Source organism: Erinaceus europaeus, chromosome 9 (genome assembly GCF_950295315.1).
Source record: "Erinaceus europaeus chromosome 9, mEriEur2.1, whole genome shotgun sequence".
NCBI lineage: Eukaryota > Metazoa > Chordata > Mammalia > Eulipotyphla > Erinaceidae > Erinaceus > Erinaceus europaeus.
The window spans coordinates 51302309-51323574 of NC_080170.1; the positions used below are offsets into that span (position 1 = coordinate 51302309).

Genomic DNA, 21266 nt, shown 5'->3' on the forward strand with positions numbered 1-21266 from the left:
CACACTCTCATCTCAGTGTAACTACTGAGATCATTCATCCAACACTCAACTTTGCCCAACACTAGTCACCCAGAGTTTCATGTGGGCAAACATTCTAAGTTCAGTTTGGTAAGTTACAGGCCACTTATCATCAGCAAACATTTTATTGTAGGTTTAAAAAGGTTAACAATCAGTAGGAAGGGATAAGGGGGGGGGGGAATCAGTATAGATTGTAAACAAAGGCTGAAATTTTACCACCCCTGCTTGTAGCCTTTTCTCTGATTACAACTGCCAAGACTTCCACTTGCCCCAAGACTTCACTGCAGAGTCCACTTGCCCTGAGAATTCACTGCAGAAGCTTCCACTTGCCCCAAGAAATCACTATCCTGGCTGCTGTTTCTGAGAGTGTAACAGTCTCCCTTCTCCCCATACCTTGGATTTTCAAGGCATGAGGCAGGGACAAAGAGGATTTATGGAAAAGGAGAGTTTTACAAACAGTTGTGAGCCAGTGAGAAAGTTCTCTGAAAAGAAAAAAACGATGTGTAGCCTTTTTCAATTCACATGACATAAATATTCCCAATATGGTCAGTTTCCAGAATGACTGTTTCACAATGAGTTGGAAGTTTTCTGAAAAGTTAACAGTTGACTCTGACAAGTTGTTAACTCACTCTGACACACTATAGCTCAACAAAGATAAAGGCCACATGTTTCCATAATCATGTGTAACATCACTTTACCCTCCTGAAAAGATAGACAAATACAAGAGAAACAAGTCTTTGGCCCTCAACATGTACTTTAAAAGACTTACTAAGAATTCTCTTGGTTTAACGCTAGTCTTGGTCCTGAGGAATTGTTAGGCACACAATACAAATACTTCTAAATTAGTTTTTATCTATGACATTGTTAGTTAACAGAATATAGTTTTAAAATGACCATAAATATTTTAATTGAACTAACATGTAATCATACTATTTATCTCTCAACAAGAACAGGCAGATAGCTCATGTATTTAACAGTCTAAAACACTAGGACACTGGCATTTAGCAATATTCATTACTTTTTGCCATTTCCCCCCATTTTTGTAGGGTAGGACAGAGAAAAATTGAGAGAGGAAGGGGAGGTAAAGAGGGAGAAAGGAAGATAGACAACTGCAGATCTGCTTTATCACTTGTGAAGTGTCCCTGCTGCAGGTGGGGTGTCAGGGGCTAGAGCCTGGATCCTTGTGCTTGGTACTACATGTGCTACAACCTAGCTCCTATCATTATTTTTAGAAGTTAACACATTTGCCAAAAGCAGATTCTTCAAGAAGACTGGATTATGATGGGAGAAATCACTGAGAAGTTCAGGGGAAAAGAATAAAACTTTCTGCTGAAAAGGGAAAGATCCATGTAGTTTCCTTAGCCCATGTTAGGGTAAAAAGGAATACATGTCCTGACAGTTTAACTTGTTCCAGATTAGAAGCTGACATCATGGTAGCAGAAACACCAACTCTGAAACTGAGACATTGGGATCTAGTGGAAACCCACTGGCTTATGATTATAATTCTGTGAGTTGAAACAAATTACCTGTGTACCATCTGCATCCATATTCTCATTGTTAAAAGTTGTACCTTCATACCTGCCTCACTAACTTCATAGCTTTGTGATGTTATTCATGAACCAGCTTTACAAACATGGAATGCCAGCTAAAAATATGGAATAATTACATGACATAATATATTACTGATAACATCAATTTCTAGGGCTAAATGTTATAACTGTTTACTTTTTTGTTCCAACTCACAATGTTTAGATATGCACACAAGTTATGAAGTCCTACATGAAGGTCTTTTATACATCCTGAGTATGATGAACTTAAGGGAAATTCCCCAAATAAAGTGCATTTTATTCCTTGCCAACTCTGCCTTTGTCTTAATAATGTTATAGAATATTTTCATTCTTCTAACACCATCATATCTATAGTGAGGTGTCATATCTTTAGCCAGCTACTTTTTGTTAGAGGGTTTCAGAAGATCAGAGCAGACTGCATATAAGGGGTTAAAGAATCTAATAATAAAATTAGGTTATGTTCTGGTTCTTTTTTTTTTTTCTTGCATACCATGAATGGGAACAAGACTTCATGTTTCCACACAGGGATTCAAGGATCAAAGACTATTTTTAAGACTCTCTGTTCTCAGATACCCATTATATATTCCTTGCTAATCTTCTGCCCAACTGCTGAATATCTTCTGGCTAATTTGAGAAAGAAATTTCCAGGCAGTGGAGCTTTATTTGTGTTGATGTAGGAACCCAGGCAAACATATATATTGAAAATAAGCCTTCTCCAGTCTACCCACCAGCATCACTGCTTGTGCTGAAAGAATGAAGAGAGCAACCCAAATCTCTAGGAGATGAATTTGAGATTTTCTATCAAATAAATCCCCAAGTATGTATTATTTTTAAAAATCTGATGTTCAGAGTTGAATATCAAATCAATGGTATCTTCTGCACGTAATTCACAAGGCCTTCCTAGATACTGGATCTTAGATTTGTCTGTTACAGTTTGTATGATGTTTTGGTTTTTCCGTAGTCGTACCTCAAAAGGAGCTAGTTCCTTGTAGGTTGTGTTGGGAGCCACTTGGCCATAAATTAAATACAAGCCATTCTGAAGTATCTTCAGTTCCCAGTCAGCTACTTTATTCACACAAGGGGACTCAGGGGATGTCATCTGCCATTTTGAGGGTAGTGGTCCTATTAAAAAGGTGTAAGGAATGAGGAAAAATGGAAAGCAAAATTATTTCATTATTTTATCCACTTCTTGATCTTAATTTTCTCTCACTTATAAGTTGAGTATTTACCTAGTCTATAAAAGTTTTATTCAACTACAGATCTGATATTTTAAGTATCTGTCAATTTCTTAGAACCTTTATATATCTTAAATGTAGCTTGTGCTCATAAGACTTAAAGGAAATGAATGTCGAATAAAAATTTGATGTCATAGCTTCTCTTACTAGTCAATCTTTGTGAAAGGAGTAAAGGCAGGAGAGTGAAGACTCACATGCCAGAATAGCAATAACCAAAGATGATAGTTCAGGATATATTGTCATGTTTTCTCTGTGTGGATACCATTTACATTTTAAAGCAATTCACATATTTTAGAAAAAGAAACCAAAGAACTGCTGAGCTCTACTGAGCTCATGGTGGTGGTGGGGATAGAGTCAGAATTCTCAGACATACAAGTTCTGTGCTGTAATATTAAGGTATCTTCTCAAACCATATTTGTTCTCTAAAGAAGAGATATACATGGCCCACAAACAGATGGGGAAACATTTCACTTCACTCATCCTTAGAGATACACATGTTAAGACCACATTGAGATTTTACCTCACAGCAGTGAGAATGGCATACACCAACAAAATCAAAAATGACAAAAAAGAAAAAAAAAAGAAAATGGTAAGTGTTGGTGAGGATGTGGAGAAAGAGGAACTCTATATAACACTGCTGGCAGAATGCAAACTGGTGCAGTCATTATGGAGAATCTTTAAATAAAATGGAAATACCTTATGATTTAGCAGTGTCACTCATAGACACTTATTTAAAAGACATAAAAACACTAATTCAAAGGGACATATGCACTCCTATGTTCATGGCTATGTTATTCATGATAGCCAAAATATGGAAAAAACCTAAATAATCATTAAGAGATGACTAGATAAAAAAGTTATTGGACATATACTCAATGGAGTGCTATTTGACAATTTAAAAAGATGATATTGTGTTATTTGGAACAAAATAGGTAGAACTGGAGGTGCTAAGTAAGTGAAGTGAAAGATGGTTTCACTCATATGTGGAATATAGAGAATTGAAACCCCTGAACTTGCTAAAAAAACAAAGTGACCATTTTGTCTTAAGACCTTGGGAGAACTTTGGTGGTTATCCTTGGTGGAAGGGGCACAGAACTTTGGTGGTGGGAGTAGTCTGGAACTTATTATTATGCCCTTATTATTTTATGATATTGTAAAACACTCATTAAAAATGTCAAGATTGTTCCACCTGCAGTGGGGAAGTTTCACAAATGGTGAAGCAGGGCTGCAGGTATTTTCTTGTCTGTCTCCTTCTCTATCTTGCCCTCCCTTCTCAGTTTCTGTCTGTCTCTATCAATTAATTAATTAACTAATTTTAAAAAATTCAAGATTGTTTAGCATCCCTTAAAGTTTTCAACACTAACCACATCAAGGAGAAATTTCAAACAAACCATGATTTCCGCTCATTAATAAAGCAAAATCAAATCTTAAGAGACAAAAAAAAAATTCCCTAATTCCTACAAGTCAAGGGAGTCTGGTGATTGGACCATAGAAGTGAAGCACAAGGATTTTAGTTAACTATAGAAAAATTCTGCTCTTCACTGAACATATGTGTCTGGCTTGTAGCATATAAACAATCCAAAATGTATTTATTTAAATTTTGGATGTAGTCGCAGAAATCCTTAAAAACTTAGTGCAAGTGTGCACTTTAGTGGGTTTTCTAACCAAATTCCTGGTTACTATTATGAAAAATGACTCAGGAACTAAAAGGAGAGGAAAAAGGAGCAAAGGAAGTGACCCCTAACTCTCATTCCTCTTCCACTCACAAAGAAACATGAGAATGGTAAACCCTACACACCCACCTCCAGCCAACATACTCTAATGGATACTAGTAATGTGCAGATTAGGAATTAGAGTTTATCAGAGGGAAAGAGGCAGAAATATTAATCTTCTCATGCTTAAAAATAGATTTCTGGAGTTCAGATTCCCAGGCCTATAAGAGACATACCTTCTTGCGCCCAGGATGTAACTCTGAATGAAGTCCAAGGCTTATCTGTCTGGATCAGTGAAACCTCAGCTCCCAGAAAACTGTCTGGTATGTGTTGCACAATTATAAATAGTAGCTGAAGAATAAGACAGATGGGGCTGGTGGTGGCACACCTAGTATTCATGAATGCATGTGTTACAATGCACAAAGACCCGGGTTCAAGCTCCCAGTCCCCACCCGTAGGGGTAAAACTTCATGAATGGTGAAGCAGGGCTGCAGGTGTCTCTCTCCCTCTCTCCCTCGCTAACATTCCCTTCCCTCTCAATTTATGGTTATCTCTATATAATAAATAAAGATAATAAAAAAGTATAAAAAATAGAAAGAGCTATAAAAAATCTTTTTAAAAAGAATAAGACAGAATACAGGCTTCTTTGACAGCATTGCAGATTGCTTTCTTGAACCAAGTATCAGAAAAGTAAAGAAGAAGACAAACAGGTTACTCACCAAATTTTGCTATGCAGGGCTTATTGGCAGTCTGTAAGAGAAGAAAGAGGAAATAAATGTTCAAGATGATGACAGTGTCATAACTTCCTCCACTGATAAATTTAGAGAATCAGAGTCCTGATGTAAACATTTTTCCTAGCCAAGTAAAACAAATACCTCCAACTTGTCTCTGCTCCCCTAGGTCGCACTTTAGGTGTCTTGCCCTGTCCTTTCTCTTTCATTACCTGCTTGCCCTTAGGAGTCTTCTAGGCAAAAGTTAAGTTTTCATTACATCCATCTAAACACTCTCCATAGGACAAAAATTTTATCTCAAACTTCCCTCCTCCAAGACTTGAGAAATTGTCTATAAGCAGTAGTCTCCATACTCCAGAAACTACACAAACAGTTCATTGACATGTGAGAAGAAACTATGAGAGCTTTTAGTTAAGTTTATTTTTATTTCAAAACAAATCAGGTTATAGAACTATGTATAACCCAAATTGATAAAAATAACTCTTATCTAATATTCAGATAATTATGTGTCATATACAGTAACTGAGATACCCTGGGGAAGTCTCCGTTTCCAGCTGTTGCAACAAGATTTTTTTTCTCCCCTTTATTTGGGGGGGGATTAATGGTTTACAGTCAACAGTAAAAATACAGTAGTTTGTACATGTGTAACATTTCTTAGTTTTCTACATAACAATCTAACCCCTTCTCCTCTACCATCATGTTCTAGGACCTGAACCCTTCCCTTCCCCCTTCCCCAAGCCTGAAGTCCTGGGATGCTGCAGTGTTTAGAGGTCAGGGGAGGAGGAAGTATCAGCAAAGAAGATAGGTCAGTGAGTTCAAAAAGAAATCTGGTGAGTGTGATGTTTGGAAATCCAGAGATGAAAGTTATTTTAGGGATAAGAGGCTGACTATCAGATGCTGCTAACAGGACAAGAAGGATGGGACAGCAAAGTACATGGAAATTTTAACAACATGGTAACTTTTGTGGTTCTTGATAATAGTAGTTTCTAAGAAGTGGCAAGGGCAGAAGTTCAGAGTTACTGAGCAGTGAATAAGAAAAAGAGAAATTGGAGTTTTGGTTGAAGGGAGAACAAGAAAATCAAGTGGATCTTGAATGGGAATGCAAAGTCAAAGGAATGTGTTTTTTTTTCTTTTTTTTTTTTTTTTTTTTTTGGTGTCAAACCTGGTTGAGTTAGCAGACAGGAGGACTCTGGTTCAAGTGCCTAGTCTCTATCTGCAGGGATCTATCATCACAAGCAGCTGAGCAGTGCTTCAGGTGTCTTTATCTCCCTTTCTCTCTTCGCCTCCTATTTCTCTTTGTCCTATCAAATAATTTCTTTCTTTCTTTCTTGGGTTCTGTTTGTTTTAAGGTGAGAAAAATGGCAAGAGAATGCTGCTATGTTATAGAAATGTCGGGGGGGAGGGGCAGCAGGAAGAAAGAGGTAGGAGATCATTGTTGTAGCAGTGATCATGAGTAGTTAAAAGGGAACAAAATCTGATTCATAGGTGAACTGAGATAGGTGAAAGGACAAGTCAGCTCTAGTGACAAAAGCACAGCATACCGAGACAGAATTATGGATGAATGCTAGAGGTGATAGAGTGCTTTTGGAATTTCTTCCCTTTCTGCTTTCCCTTTCTCACAGAACCTGGAAGCAAGGATGCCAGATGAAAGTGAGATAGGGAAAGAGACACTGAATATTGAAGGATGAGTCAAAGAAGTGGAAGATGTAGATTGTTTACAACACTGAAGTTCATGACCATGAATTGAAAGTAAGGTCTTTCAACAAAGCCTTGTTTTCCTCAGTTACAGTCAGCTGTGAAAGACACAAAGCAGTTGGATTTAATCAGTGTTGAGGATTTTTCAGGATGGAGCTTTCAGTGTCAGAGTATAATGGATAGAAAAAGAGGCAAATGAGTGAATTAATGAAGGGAAAAATTATCATTACAGAAAGTGTAATTTAAGTCACGGAAAGAAGGAAATGGAGAAGCAAATGTACCATTGAGTGATGAGTTGAACATTTAGTGCTATAAAATGGAAAACATATGCTAAGATATTCCTTTGTGTCCTGAACCATATATTCCTTGGGAAGTTTTTTTTTTCCAATTGTAAGAGTTGAAATAATGAATCAAGGCTGTGTGTGTGTGTGTGTTGTGTGTTGTGTTATGTTGATAGTATAACCATCATATCACTCATCAAGTTACTAAAGATATTATCCATGGATTTTCTTATAACAAATAAGCCTCCATCAGGATGATATCCTGAAAATCTTAAACATGCCCCTATTTGGAACCAACTCTGGATTCTTCCTTTAGAAGAAGAACCTTTCTTTGAGAAGCTTCAAGTCCTCTAGGAGAGAGAATTCAGAATGAGATAGCAAACATGAGGGGTTGATTAAATTCATTTCTTGCAAGAAGTGACCAAGATGGCATTATTAGATGTCCTCTCAAATTCCAAGAGGTCCCATAGTTTCCTTGAGAAAGATGTTTCCTTCCTATTCTGTGCACTGGTTCCCCAGCCATCTGTAGGAATGGATGACATCTGTGACTCGCTGTTCTCCATCTTTCTCTGACTCAACAGGCTGAAGTTGGTTTACAGAAGGAAGAAGCACTTCCAAATTTATGTCATCGCTCTTCTCATCCTCCCCCTTCTTCAAAATTGAAACATCCCAAATTCCTGACTCAAAGCTTCACTACTACAGAAAGGTCACACTTTTGCCTGCTACATTCAAGAGAATGGCAGCCTGGTTAGAAAAAGCCTCTGTAGCAAACCCTGATATCTAGTTATGGGCCACAAATTGACAGGCTACTGTGTTAAAATATGGTTAAGTATTAAATTCAAATATGGTCAAAGCTGTACTTGCCTTAGCAACACTTAACACCAGCACCTACAGTATACTGCTTCCACCTGCACTTTTTTTTCAATCGCTTTCAAATAGCTGAGATAGTAGAATCATATCTTTCAGTGTGCCTAGAAATAGGATAATCCTAAGTCAAAGTATTTTTAATTTTCATTTTTATCAGTATGATACAGTCAGTATAAAAATTTCTAGTAAGAACTTAGTGTGTTTTTATTCCCTTCACTAGATCTACAAGTTGGACTAAAGTTTAATGGAAAATTCCTAATAAACACGAGGGGCTTCCCAAGCAAGACTATTCTGCTGCTTTCTCCATGAAGCCTTCCATAGTCACTTGAGGTCAGTTCTTGCCAGCCCACCCAACCCCCTAAACTCCTAAAACACTTATACTTTAGATCATTCTTACATAAATTGTCAGTGTGGTTAATAGCCAGAAGGAACACTGTAATAAATACGTCTGTTCTTCTACCATCACTTTTCAAAGAAACTGAAAACCAGAAGGATGAACTATCTTTCTTAAAACCATACATGTAGCTGTTAAGAGACCTAGAACCATATGGGTCTACATCTTCTTCCATCTCATTCAGGGCCATTTCTCCCTTCAAGATAATGCGCACCACATGCCACTTACCTGGTTCTGCATTACATTTTTTATACCTCTCAGTTAGAGCCTGCACCCCATCTTTTGAGGGTTTTGCACCTTTCTTATTTCACCAGTAGTGCTTTACAGAGCTCCAAAAAGATAGAAGTCTCCATAGACACCTGTGAGTTGACTGATTTAATTGACTCCTTCCATGTAACTCAGCTCTGTAAACAATAGTTTGAATTTACTAATACCTTTCACTTAAAAGCACTTAGATAAACATAAAAAGGAATGGAACATGACAGAATTGGAGAGATACTTATTTCACCTACTTATTTCTCCTTTCCAATTATCTCTGATGATAGCGAATAGCAATTATAATAGTGAGGCTAACAAAAAGGACTGTAAGACATAGCCTTAGGTACTATCATCTTCTTACCTTGAATAGAAGGAAAATGCAGGCTGATATAGTGGAGGAAAGCAATAGCACAATGACCAAGAAGTGGAGAAACCACTGCTTCCAGGCAGGTCTCTGCATTTCCTGAGGGTTTGCAAGGTTCAAAGGCATTCTCTCCATGAGGTTCAGACTGCAGGAATGAGAATGGTGGAAGCAGATATTCACATGTGATGGATAATGATGTAACTGTCAGTTTTGTAGTATTATGATAATGAGCCGTGGGTGTAAGAGGTGGAGTCTGTCTCCTGATTCAGTGTTGTAGAAAATGATAATTCAGAGTTAGTTAAGTGCTGACTCTCATTTGGCACAAGACCCAGCACATTCAGAGGAATGGAAGGCTAAATGCCAGCACAAACAGAAAGATGAAGAAGAAAAAAAAGGGTAGTTCAGAGGGAATTTTTTTTTCTTCCTGAAGCATGAGGAAGTAGAGCTGTGCAGCATGACAAATTATTTCCAGACAATAAAATTGCTTTTTTATAAGATGCATTTTTTTTCTAAGAAGACAGGGAGCAGAGAGTAGGAAGTCAGACCAGAATGTAGGATCTGAAAAATCAAGAATTTTATTAATTTCTTTTTTTTAATATTTATACCCTTTTGTTGCCCTTGTTGCTTTATTGTTGTAGTTATTATTGTTGTTATTGATGTCATCATTGTTGGATAGGACAGAAAGAAATAGAGGAGGAGAAGACAGAGAGGGGGAGAGAAAGATAGACACCTGCAGACCTGCTTCACCACTTATGAAATGACTCCCCTGCAGGTGGGGAGCCGGGGGCTCCAGAACCAGGATCCTTAAGCTGGCTCTTGCACTCCGCGCCACCTGCGCTTAACCCGCTGTGCTACTGCCCAACTCCCAAGAATTTCATTAATTTCTAGTATATGAAATTTGCTCATTCTTAATCTTGAGAAAATACCAAGTATACTATTATAATTTAACAAAAAGTATAAATACAACAGGCTTACTTTTATCACTATTTCTGGCATGCAAATTTATTTATGAGGTGAAATAGTAATTAAATTATTATATGAAAGAATAACTTCCCACCCACCTACTTACCCTTAGCATAACTAACAATTTATCACTCAAATACTCAGTTTTCTTCCGACTACTAAAAATGCTTATTTACTACAAAACTGAGGAAATCTTCTGGTTCTCTTTATCATCTGTTAAAGTGGAATACTACTTTTTCTGTAAGATGCAGCACCATATGTTTTTTAAAAAGTAAAGTTATGTATTTTGCTGTTGTTTGCTTTGGAGGCTTCTCCACTCTGGGCTGACTTTTTCAGACAGAAAGAGAGACACCACAGCACTGAAGCTTCTTTCAATGCTGTAGTACTCCCACATGGTGTACAAAGGGCTTGAACATGGCAAAACATGTGCCCTTCCAGATGAACTATTTTGCCACTTCTGTACTAAATGCTGAGGTGTGGGGATGGAGAAGAAACTCTAGAAGAAGATTAATGCTCAGTATATGACTCTTGCACTGCTACTATGTCTAAAATGCATGTGCACATGCACAGAATTTTTAGTTGACCACTGGAAAGTGAAACCCTTTTCTTTTTACTTCTCTGATATTCTTCTCTGGATTGCTTCTTCAGCAGTCTCCTCTCCAAATTTCAGTTGTAGTAGCTTCTTCTTACACACTGCAGTGAACATTTATTGAGATAAAGAACTACTTATTCATAATAAAACCCATTTTATCCTGCTGGCTTAATAAGGTGATGCCCTGGTACAACCCTATTAATTATTTTAAACTTAGCAAAATCTCTTAGGAAAGGTGGCATGCATTTCTCAGAAAGAATACATTTCATGACTTCTTTTCATGAAGCAGGATTCAGAAGAGAAGAACTATCAAGTCAGAACAAGTGACCGTAGGAAACATTTTCTGACATTGTGGAGTAATGAGTCATAGGGGAAGCTATGAGAATTGGCATCTCAGGATATAACAAGAAGCAAATGAGCACCAAATCCTAGCTTTTATATGGTCACCTGTCATATTCAGATTCTTGAAATGAAGTTCTTTTGCAGTTAGCCAACTTGCAAATCCACGTTGAATATTCATCATGGGCTCAGTACTAGGAGAACTGGGAATACAAAAATATCAAAATTCTCAAGGAATTTACCATATAGCTATATTAAAACCTACTTCTATGAATACTAGTAATCATTTGAATACCAGAGTACAGAGCATATGTGAACATAAATATCTAAATAAGCTAATAATAGTTGCTAAGAAAGACTGGAAATAGATTGTTTAAAGAAAAATTAGAATTGACTGGGAAGAGAACAGAAGCACTTTCTTAAAAGAGGGAGAGAATGTGGAATTCAGAGGTATGACCAACTATCATTGTCAAAAACTCAATAAAAAAATCAATATGATCCCTGAGTCCATACTCCCAGGAAAGAATAGGAGAGCTATCAGGGGATGGGATGGGATATGTAGTTCTGATGGTGGGGATTGTGTGGAGTGTACCCTTCTTATCCTATGGTTTTGTCAGTGTTTTCTTTGTATAAATAATTTTTTAAAAAAATCTATTATCAGTGTCAAAATGCCAGAGTTTTGAGTGTGCGTTCTAGTTTTTATTCAAGAACTATAAGATGAGGAATTTCAGAAAAACTACTCTTCTTTCTGATTTTTCAGTTTCAAAATAGTATGTGAGAGACATTTGGTTAAACAATTTTTTTATTGATTTAATAATGATCAACAAGACTATAGGATAATAATACAATTACACACAAGTCCCATCACCAGAGTTCCATATCCCATCCCTTCCATTGGAAATTTTCCTGTTCTTTATCCCTCTGGGAGCATGGACCCAGGATCATTATGGGGTGCAGAAAGTAGAAGGTCTGGCTTCTGTAACTGCTTTTTTGCTGGACATGGGCATCGACAGGTTGAAACATACTCCCAGCCTGTTTCTGTCTTCCCCTAGTGGGGTGGGGTTCTGGAGATGTGGGATTCTAGGGCACATTGATGAGATCATCTGCCCAGGGAAGTCAGGTTGGCATCATGATAGCTTCTGCAACTCGGTAGCTGAAAGAGTTAAGATATAAAGCAGAAATTTTGTTTAAAATCAGGAATATAAAGGTAAGACTATATCAGATGAGATTTGGGGTCTCCATTTTGGAAAATGCTAGTAGGTCTATTTTAGGTATGTTCCAAGGGTCCCATGACTTTACTAATTTTTGCCTGAACCCAACAGTTAACATGCAGGTGGGCCAAAGGTATTGTCTGGGGAGATGTTGTCAGAGTTGGAAATAAGACTAAAAAGCTGGATTAGGGAAGAGAGTAGCTGTCAAATATGGAGAAAGTATATAAATATTGCTAACTGTAAACCCCATCAATTTGATCTGGGACCCATATTCAGCACAGGAGCCTATGTAACCTGTGTCCTTATAGGTCTGAGCTAGCATTCTGTGGTCATAGCTAGGAACATTCTAGGCTGCACTGATTGCAGAACTCATCTTCCTGGAGTGGTAGAGTATGTTGACCCAACCTCCCTTTGGAGAATATGGCAGTCCCTACCAATGTTGACCTACATTGAGAACAAGGTTTTGTTGAGTCCCACAAGAGAGTCCACTATGTTGTTCCTGATGGAGATGGCCAGTGACAGTGGACAGAGGGATCTGTTAGAGGTCTAGGCCCAACATGTGTATGTGGGAATTCCAGGATCCCCTGACTAGGGCCCTGGATAATGAGGTGGCCTGACAGTGACCAAAAGAGCCATCATTAAAGTATGGTGCTCTTTTGTCCTTATCCAGCTTTTGTAGTCCTGGTTAAGTTACATTTTTGAATTCAAAATGAATAAGATTTAGAAACATAACTGTAGTTCAATTAATGACTAAACTACCCTAAACTAAATCAGGCATCTATTATGTGCTTTTTTAGTGAATGATAACATTTTTATATCCAGCATCTCTTACTGATCTCCCATATGAGAGATGATAAATCGGGGGCCAGGTGGTGGTGCACCCAGCTAAGTGCACATATTACCAAGCACAAGGACCTGTGTTTCAGCCCCTGTTCCCTGCCTGCAGGGTGTTTGCTTCATGAGTGATGAAGCAGGCCTGCTGGCATCTATCTTTCTCTCCCTCTATCTCATCATCCTCTCTCAATTGCTCTCTGTCCTAACTAATTAAAGGGAAAAAAATAGAGGAGATCTAATGTAGGGTACTTCTGGGAGGTGTGGCTGTAGTCTAATAGTGAACAGCAAAGATTCTCCCCCCAAAACAACAAATATTGACAACCACTGAATCCACAAACTTCACTAAACTGCAGCTGGGACATCTGCAGACACCAAGGCCTCAGGTGGGTGCTAGTGTATATGGGTGGGGTGAGAGGGGGCATAGGGTTGAAGCTAAGCACCTAGAGGTTGGGAGTTCACCATTTTGCCTCTGAGCAACAACAGTCAAGGCTGTGCAGGGTGGTGACTGTGAAAGGGAGATTTGGCCCATGGCCTCGAGGGTGAGAGCCTGCTGAACTGCTCAGGTTTTTCAGCTTTGTAATATAAACTAAAGTTATGAATACTGATGCCTTCATTTTTCTGTTTTCCCCCTCTCAGGAAAGCTTTTGCTATTTGTAGTTTTTTTATAGTTCCACATAAAATTTTGGATAAGTTGTTCAATTTCCTTGAAATATATCATTGGGATTTTAATAGGGATTGAATTGTAACTATAGATTGCTTTTGGCAGGATTGCCATTGTAATGATATTTATTCTTCCAACCCATGAACAGTAGATGGTCTTCCATTTTAGCAAATGGTGTTGAGTGAATTGACAACCATATGCAAAAAAAGAAACTAGACCACCACCTAATATCATGCCCCAAAATTAACTTAAAATGGATCAAAGATCTGGATATTAGACCTGAAAGGATAAAATATATAGAAGGATACAGACTATGGGAGAACTATAGTGCTCATCTATGGGGATGGGGATGGGGGAACGGACCTTTAGTGACAGGAGTAGTGAAAATAAAAAGACTATACTGTAAACCATTACTCAATAAAGAATATATATATATATATATATATATGCCACCAGGAAATAATAACTCTGATGGCCACTGAAATATCTTGCATGGTGGAGCATCAGACTTGCATGGCTGAGGTTCCTGGTTTGATCCCCAGTACTGTATGTATCAGACTGGTGCTCTGGTTTTTCTCTTTCTTTATGTGTTATATGAAACTCTCTCTTGTATATAATAAATAAGTATTTTTAATTAGCACACCTGGTTGTGTGTACACATTACAGTGCATGAGAACTCAATTTCAAGCTGCCAGATCTCATCTGCAAGGGAGAAGTTTCAAGGACCATGAAACAGCACTACAGGTGTCTCTTTCCTTATCTCCCCCTTTCCTCTAAAATTCCTTCTGTCTCTATCCAAAATAAAAATAAAAAGAAATGATGAAACTGACATTCAAGAGGATGAACTTTTGTTTGTACTGATGCACTGGGGTCATATAGTCATTTTTGAACTCCAAAATTCATGTTTCCTCCTCTCTCTGCTGAAAATATACATGAAATAGTTGTTGCATAGAGAGTAGAATGCATATTGATATCTGCAACAAAACATTATCCTCCAAAAGCCTTCATTACTCAGATCTGACTCTGCTACATTCTCTTTAGGCATGATTTACCATGAATATATCCCTGTGACAGCATAGCAATTTTAGTCAGAAATATCAGAAATATTCAGTATAATTGGATTCATAAGGATACTAGATTGGGGCAGGTGTAGATAGTATAATGGTTATGCGAAGAAAATCTCATGCTTGAGGCTCCAAAGTCTCAGGTTAAATTCCTAGCACCAATGTTGTTACTAGCAGTATGACATTTGCCTGCCACCTGTGTCCTAACACTGTAGAGTGTAGAATGACTTGGAAAGACTATGGGTTCTTAAAACAATGGTTTCAGAAAAAATTCAAAGATTATAAAAGTATCAGACCAGTCTTACAAGAATTATTGAAAGTAATTCCATAAAAAGAACAAAAACCACAAAACCCTTAACACTGGTGGTAAACAGTAAAGCAGAGCCTGAAACACAGATAATAATGTAAGATAAAAATAAGACACAAAAGGGGAGAAAGAGTTGAACAGCATCAGTTCACTTAAATGATGATGTGTCAAGAGCAGTATATGAAATAACTGTTTAAAATGTAATATACTGGGAAAAACCATCATGGTAATCACAAAACAAAATATAGAGCCAAGGTTCATTAAAGTAAAGAATGAAAAACAGAGGAAAAAACAGAAAGTATTACTCTATATCAAATAAAATAGACTTTCAGTTAAAAGGGTACTAAGAGTTTTTAAAAATGAATTCTACAAAAACTTCAAGGAAGAGTTAATACATATACTTTTAAAACTCTTCCAAAAGATTGAAGACACAGGAATACTCCCTTCCAGATCCTATGAAGCCAACATCACTCTGATACCAAAAGCAGACAGTGATACAACAACAACAACAAAAAAAACACTACAGACCATTATCTCTGATGAACATAGATGCTAAAATATTAAAATTATAGCCAACCAGGTATAGTGGCATATTAAAAAGATTGTTCATCATAACCAAGTGGGGTTTATTCCAGGGATGCAAGATTGGTTTAATATACATAAATCAATCAATGTGATCCACCACATCAATAAAAACAAGACCAAAAACCACATGGCTATATCAATAGATGCAGAGAAGGCTTTTGACAAGATCCAACATCTCTTTATGACCAAAACACTACAAAAATGGGAATAGATGGAAAATTCCTCAAGATAGTGGAGTCCATAGGTTGCAAACCTACAGCCAACATCATACTCAATGGTGAAAAACTGGAAGTATTTTCCCTCAGATCAGGTACTAGACAGGGCTGCCCACTATCACCATTACTATTCAACATAGTGTTGGAAGTTCTTGCCATAGCAATCAGGCAGGAGCAAGGAATTAAAGGGATACAGATTGGAAGAGAAGTCAAACTCTCTGTATTTGAAGATGACACGATAATATATATAGAAAAGCCTAAAGAATCCAGCATGAGCTTGCAAACTCAGCAACAATAAAACAAATGAAGAAAACAAAAATAGGGAGAGGTTTTGAACAGAATATTCTGCATAGAAGAGATCAAAAGGCCAACAAACATATGCAAAAATGTTCCAAGTCACTGATGGTTAGAGAAATGCAAATAAGAACAATGAGATATCACTTCACTCCTGTGAGAATGTCATACATCAGAAAAGGTAGCAGCAACAAATGCTGGAGAGGTTGTGGGGAAAAAGGTACCCTCATGCACTGCTGGTGGGAATGGAAATTGGTCCAACCCCTATGGAGAGCAGTCTGGAGAACTCTCAAAAGGATAGAAGTGGACCTGCCCTATGACTCTGCAGTTCCTCTCCTGGGGATATATCCTAAGGAACCAAACATACCCACCCAAAAAAAATTGTGTATACCTATCTTCATAGCAGCACAATTTGTAATAGCCAAAATATGGAAGCAACCCAGATGTCCAACAACACATGAGTGACTGAGCAAGTTATGGTATATATACACAATAGAGTACTATTTGAATTCACATTCTTCACCTCATCCTGTATGGACCTTGAAGAAATCATGTTAAGTGAGATAATGAGAAACAGAAGGATGAATATGGGAAAATCTCACTCATAGACAGAAGTTGAGGAACAAAATCAGAAGGGAAAATAATAAGCATAACTTAGACTGGAGTTTGTGTATTGCACCAAAGTAAAAGACTCTGAGGTGGGGAGGGAGAGTTCAGGTCCTGGAACGTGATGGCAGAGGAGGACCTAGTGGTGACTGAATTGTTATGTGGAAAACTGGGAAAATGTTATGCATGCACAAACTATTGTATTTTACTGTTGACTGTAATCATTAATCCCCCAATAAAGATATTTAAAAAATGGGTACTAAAATAAGAAATGTATACTATATAATGAACAAGAAATCCACATAAGAATATATACTTATTATCTACCTCCCTACCTCCCTATCTACATATATATATACATACATACACACACATATATATACATATATATATATATCATATACAACATGAGTACATCTATATATACAAGTATTTACCTATCTCAAAGGATACATGGCAACAACATAATGACAGTAGGGTATCTTAGCACATCATTATGATAAGACACAAAACATTTCAACTAAAAAATCAACCAAGATACAGTCACCTAACATGAGTTGGACTTAGATCTATACAGAAACTTTCATCCCAAAAGAAACGAATACACATTCTTCTCAGTTGCACATGAAACATTCTGAAGTATTGAACATATGCTACTCACTGGGTCCATACTCCCAGAGGGTTAAATAATAGGAAAGCTGGGAGTCGGGCGGTAGTGCAGCGGGTTAAGCACAGGTGGCACTAAGCGCAAGGAATGGTGTAAGGATCCCAGTTCGAGCCCCTGACTCCTTACCTACAGGGGAGGCACTTCACAGGCAGTGAAGCAGGTCTGTAGATGTCTGTCTTTCTCTCCATTTCTCTCTGTCCTATCCAACAACAACATCAATAATAACTACAACAATAAAACAACAAGGACAACAAAAGGGAATAAATAAATATAAAAATAAAATTAAAAGAATAGGAAAGCTATCAGGGGATGGGATACAGAGTTCTGGTGGTGGGAATTATGTGGATTTGTACCCCTCTTATCCTATAGTCTTGTCAGTGTTTCCATTTTATAAATAAAATTCTAAAAAAGCAGTTTTAATATATATGTGAAGACTGAGATGATAAAAAAAGCATCTTCTGGTCGGAATGCTATGAGGTTAGAAGTAAACTATAAAAAGAAAATGAAGACTATCTCAAACATGTCAAGAATAAATAGCGTCCTCCAAATAACACATGAGTAAATGAAGAAATCAAAAGAGTATTTTTAAATGATCTGGATAACAACAAAAATTAAGAAACTAGTTATAAGAGCACCTCCAGTAAATATTCCCCTCTATTCTCAGAGCATCTCCAGCAAGTATACCCCTCCCTAATCTGAGTAACTCCAACATGTATTTTTTCTATCTCCAGCCTTGAAGCAACAATTTCACATTCTACTGTCCTCAATGTTTAGTAAAAATTAGTTTTGCATTATTTTCTCCTCTTCCTTTATTGTTTAACTGCTAGTGGAAGATCACTTCTATTACTATAAATTATTTTTTCCTCAGCAATTCAAGTGAGATTTTTGTGTGTTTTTTTTTTTTTTTTACCATCAACTCTTTCTTTGGCCCAATAATAGGAACCTTTTTTTTTTTCATTTTAATTGGGGGGTTAATGGTTTGTAGTGTAAATGCTGACATGACATGTGGGAATAATCTCTCATCTGTGTTCATATAGAAGTCAGTGAGAGACTCTCTTCCGGTGTCGCCTTCCACCAGCATTTGATTCAGATATTTTGGCTCATGGTTAGAATTTTTTTTTTTTTAGCTTTAGCAGTAAAAACGTAAAGAACTAAATAAATTTTTAAACTTTCCTATATGAAAATGATTTCAAAATAGATCAAAAGGACATGATCTTTTCCTAGTTCACTTATAAAGCATTACTGAATGTCTTCTATGGAGCAAGTACAATGTTACGACTTTTAAAGCTGATGAGACAGTGATCACTCTTCACATGCTTTACTGATTTTTGGTTGGTTCGGATTTTACATATAACTAGAGAAAGAGATGAATAAACAAGGCAGTAAGGAAAAAGTGTGGTTAGAAATTGAAAGCCAAATGCCTTACCTTGTTCAGGATAAGGAGAATTTTTATAAAGGAGGTGATATCTAGGTTAAGACATAAGTCTGAAAAGAGATTAACCAGAGATAAAGAAGTGAATAAATACCACTATCCTCGCTAATCAATTACTACTGAGTAAACTTATTAAAATGTGTTGTTATATATATTGATAATTTGGTGTATACGCACACACACATACACACACACACACACATATATATATATATATATATATATATATATATATATATATTTAGAGAGAGAGAGAGGGTCATTTTACAGTATTTCAAGCACTTTATTTGAGGAATGGAGGAACTAGGAGTAACAATGATCTCTGATCTTAAGGAAATCCAGTGTCTGGTAATTGTATCCACTGTGCTGAAAGTTGCATTGAAAATACGTTTCAGTTTCAAGATAGATTTCACTTATTATTTTACTATGATTTTATGTAACTTCCTCAAAATTACTAGGTAATTCAGATGAAAATTGGCAAAGCCAATCTGGAGTTGTTCAGGCTGAGCTACTGGTTCATCCAGTTTAAGGACTATTTCTGTGAATACAATAGGATATTCTGCACAGAAGAGGAAATCTCATCCTGGCACAACAGTGGAAAAAACACTGACTCACCAGTAACAGTATGGAATGCCAACAGAAGGTAGCCAGCAGTTTCCATTTATTAAGTAAAGGGAAACATTCTTGAATTAGCTGTGAATATTCTGCTAAGATAAGGTATTTATTATTTCACATCTTTAGTCACCTACAAGCCTAAAGGGGATCTTTTTGTCTGAGAGTAAAGAGAGTCTCCTCCTTACACGTACCCAGCCTCTTGCAGTCTCTCTTGCTTCTTCCTCGGCCTCGTATTGCAATACTACTCTTTGCCAATTTCAAATGTAAGCCAAAAAATAAAAAAAGAAATAAAAGAAAAAGAAAAAGATCACAGATCGTTGGAAACAACTAAAAGTCTGATGATCTATGACAGGCACCGTGTTTAAAGTTTAAATTTTCCATGCTTTATTGGGTTTATGTAATCCTTATAACAACATTACAAAGAAGGCCTAAGTTCCACTGTAGAGATATGAAAATTAAGGTTAATTAGTATTTAATAACTTAACCAAAGCTACAAATCATCCAAATTAAAATTCAGATCTGTGTAACTCTAAAACTTAGTCTTTCTATTCTGTCTTGACGTATAAATAGGTACCTGAACTTGTAGGGAATTTTTTTAATGAGAAATTATTAACAGTATTAAGCATCTTTGAATGTCCTATTTCTGAATATAACATCTACTAGTGTATCTTTTGAAGGAAAAACTTTCACTAAATGTATGTTTTAAAAGAAGTATTTATTTACTCTACCTTATATTTCATATTATTCCTTTTACTCCTTCTTAATTTCAAAAATCAAAAATCAGGTTTCCAGATGGAGTCAGATTAAAACCAAAATCCAGCCCTCACAAAAGAACATTTTCTGCAGACCAATTATTTGCAAACTGAAGGATTATGCAAGGAGACTCAATGCTGTTTTGCTGCTGAAAGGATTTTAATCATAATAGTTATGGTTCTTCTCTATGTTTGAGAAAGGTTCTGTTTACACTTTCGATTTCCTGCTCAGGGAAGTTCTTACCTCTGGAGAGGTGAGGTTCTGGGACACATCATGGAAGTCTTCTGCCCAGGGAGATCAGGATGAGATTCTACTAGCATCTGGAACTTGGTGGCTGAAATATAGTAAGATATAAAGCAGGGCAAAATGTTCACTGAACAAGGACCAAAGATAGACCAAAGTTTTTAGGGACCGTAGGGTGGGAAGAAGATAGGATATCTACTTTAAATCTGTTCCAATTGTCCCAGGACTTTAGTAATCTTTGCTTAAGTTTGATAACTAACATGAAAGTAGACTAGAATTATTGTCTGGAAAGATGATGTCAGAATGGAAAAATAGAACTTGGAACCTGGGTTAGGGCTGGTAGTGGCTCTCATACTTGAAAAGATATATAAATACAATTAATTGTTACCACATCAATATAATCCATGGCCATATATATTCATAATTCCTGTGTTTATATAAAGAGTTTGTGGTCAGTGTGGGTGTTCATTATGTATAGGAAGAGTGAATGAAAGATCATATTGAATGTTCTTAAGGACTACACATAATGTTATCTTTCCAAATGAAAATGGGTTTTTCATCACCTCTCCCACATTCTGTACTATATTCCTTAATAGCCAAAAACATACATTGAAGAACTTTCAGACTCAGGTTACAAGGCAAGGAATTCTCTTAACTTGGATCAAACAAAATAAACTTGTTCATCTTGTACACACAATATACTGACCACCTTAGGACCATTGCTATATCTGTTTCTTTTTTCATTCTGACTGGTAAAAGAGA

The 21266-nt window shown here is 36.8% G+C and overlaps 1 protein-coding gene and 1 long non-coding RNA gene across 2 annotated transcripts in view; one reads left to right on the forward strand and one right to left on the reverse strand.

Annotated features, from left to right (window-relative positions):
• Positions 1–21266, forward strand: part of LOC132540404 (uncharacterized) — a 380596-nt gene that overhangs the window by 103809 nt on the left and 255521 nt on the right. The gene's annotated exons all lie outside the window — the stretch shown is intronic.
• Positions 131–13591, reverse strand: TNFSF18 (TNF superfamily member 18). Its single transcript, XM_007525213.2, has 6 exons — positions 13503–13591; positions 11126–11220; positions 10701–10779; positions 9121–9268; positions 5253–5283; positions 131–2708 (listed from the first exon to the last, which is right to left on the reverse strand). Exons 1-6 carry the CDS (start codon positions 13589–13591, stop codon positions 2362–2364), a joined length of 789 nt encoding a protein of 262 aa, XP_007525275.1. The 3' UTR covers positions 131–2361.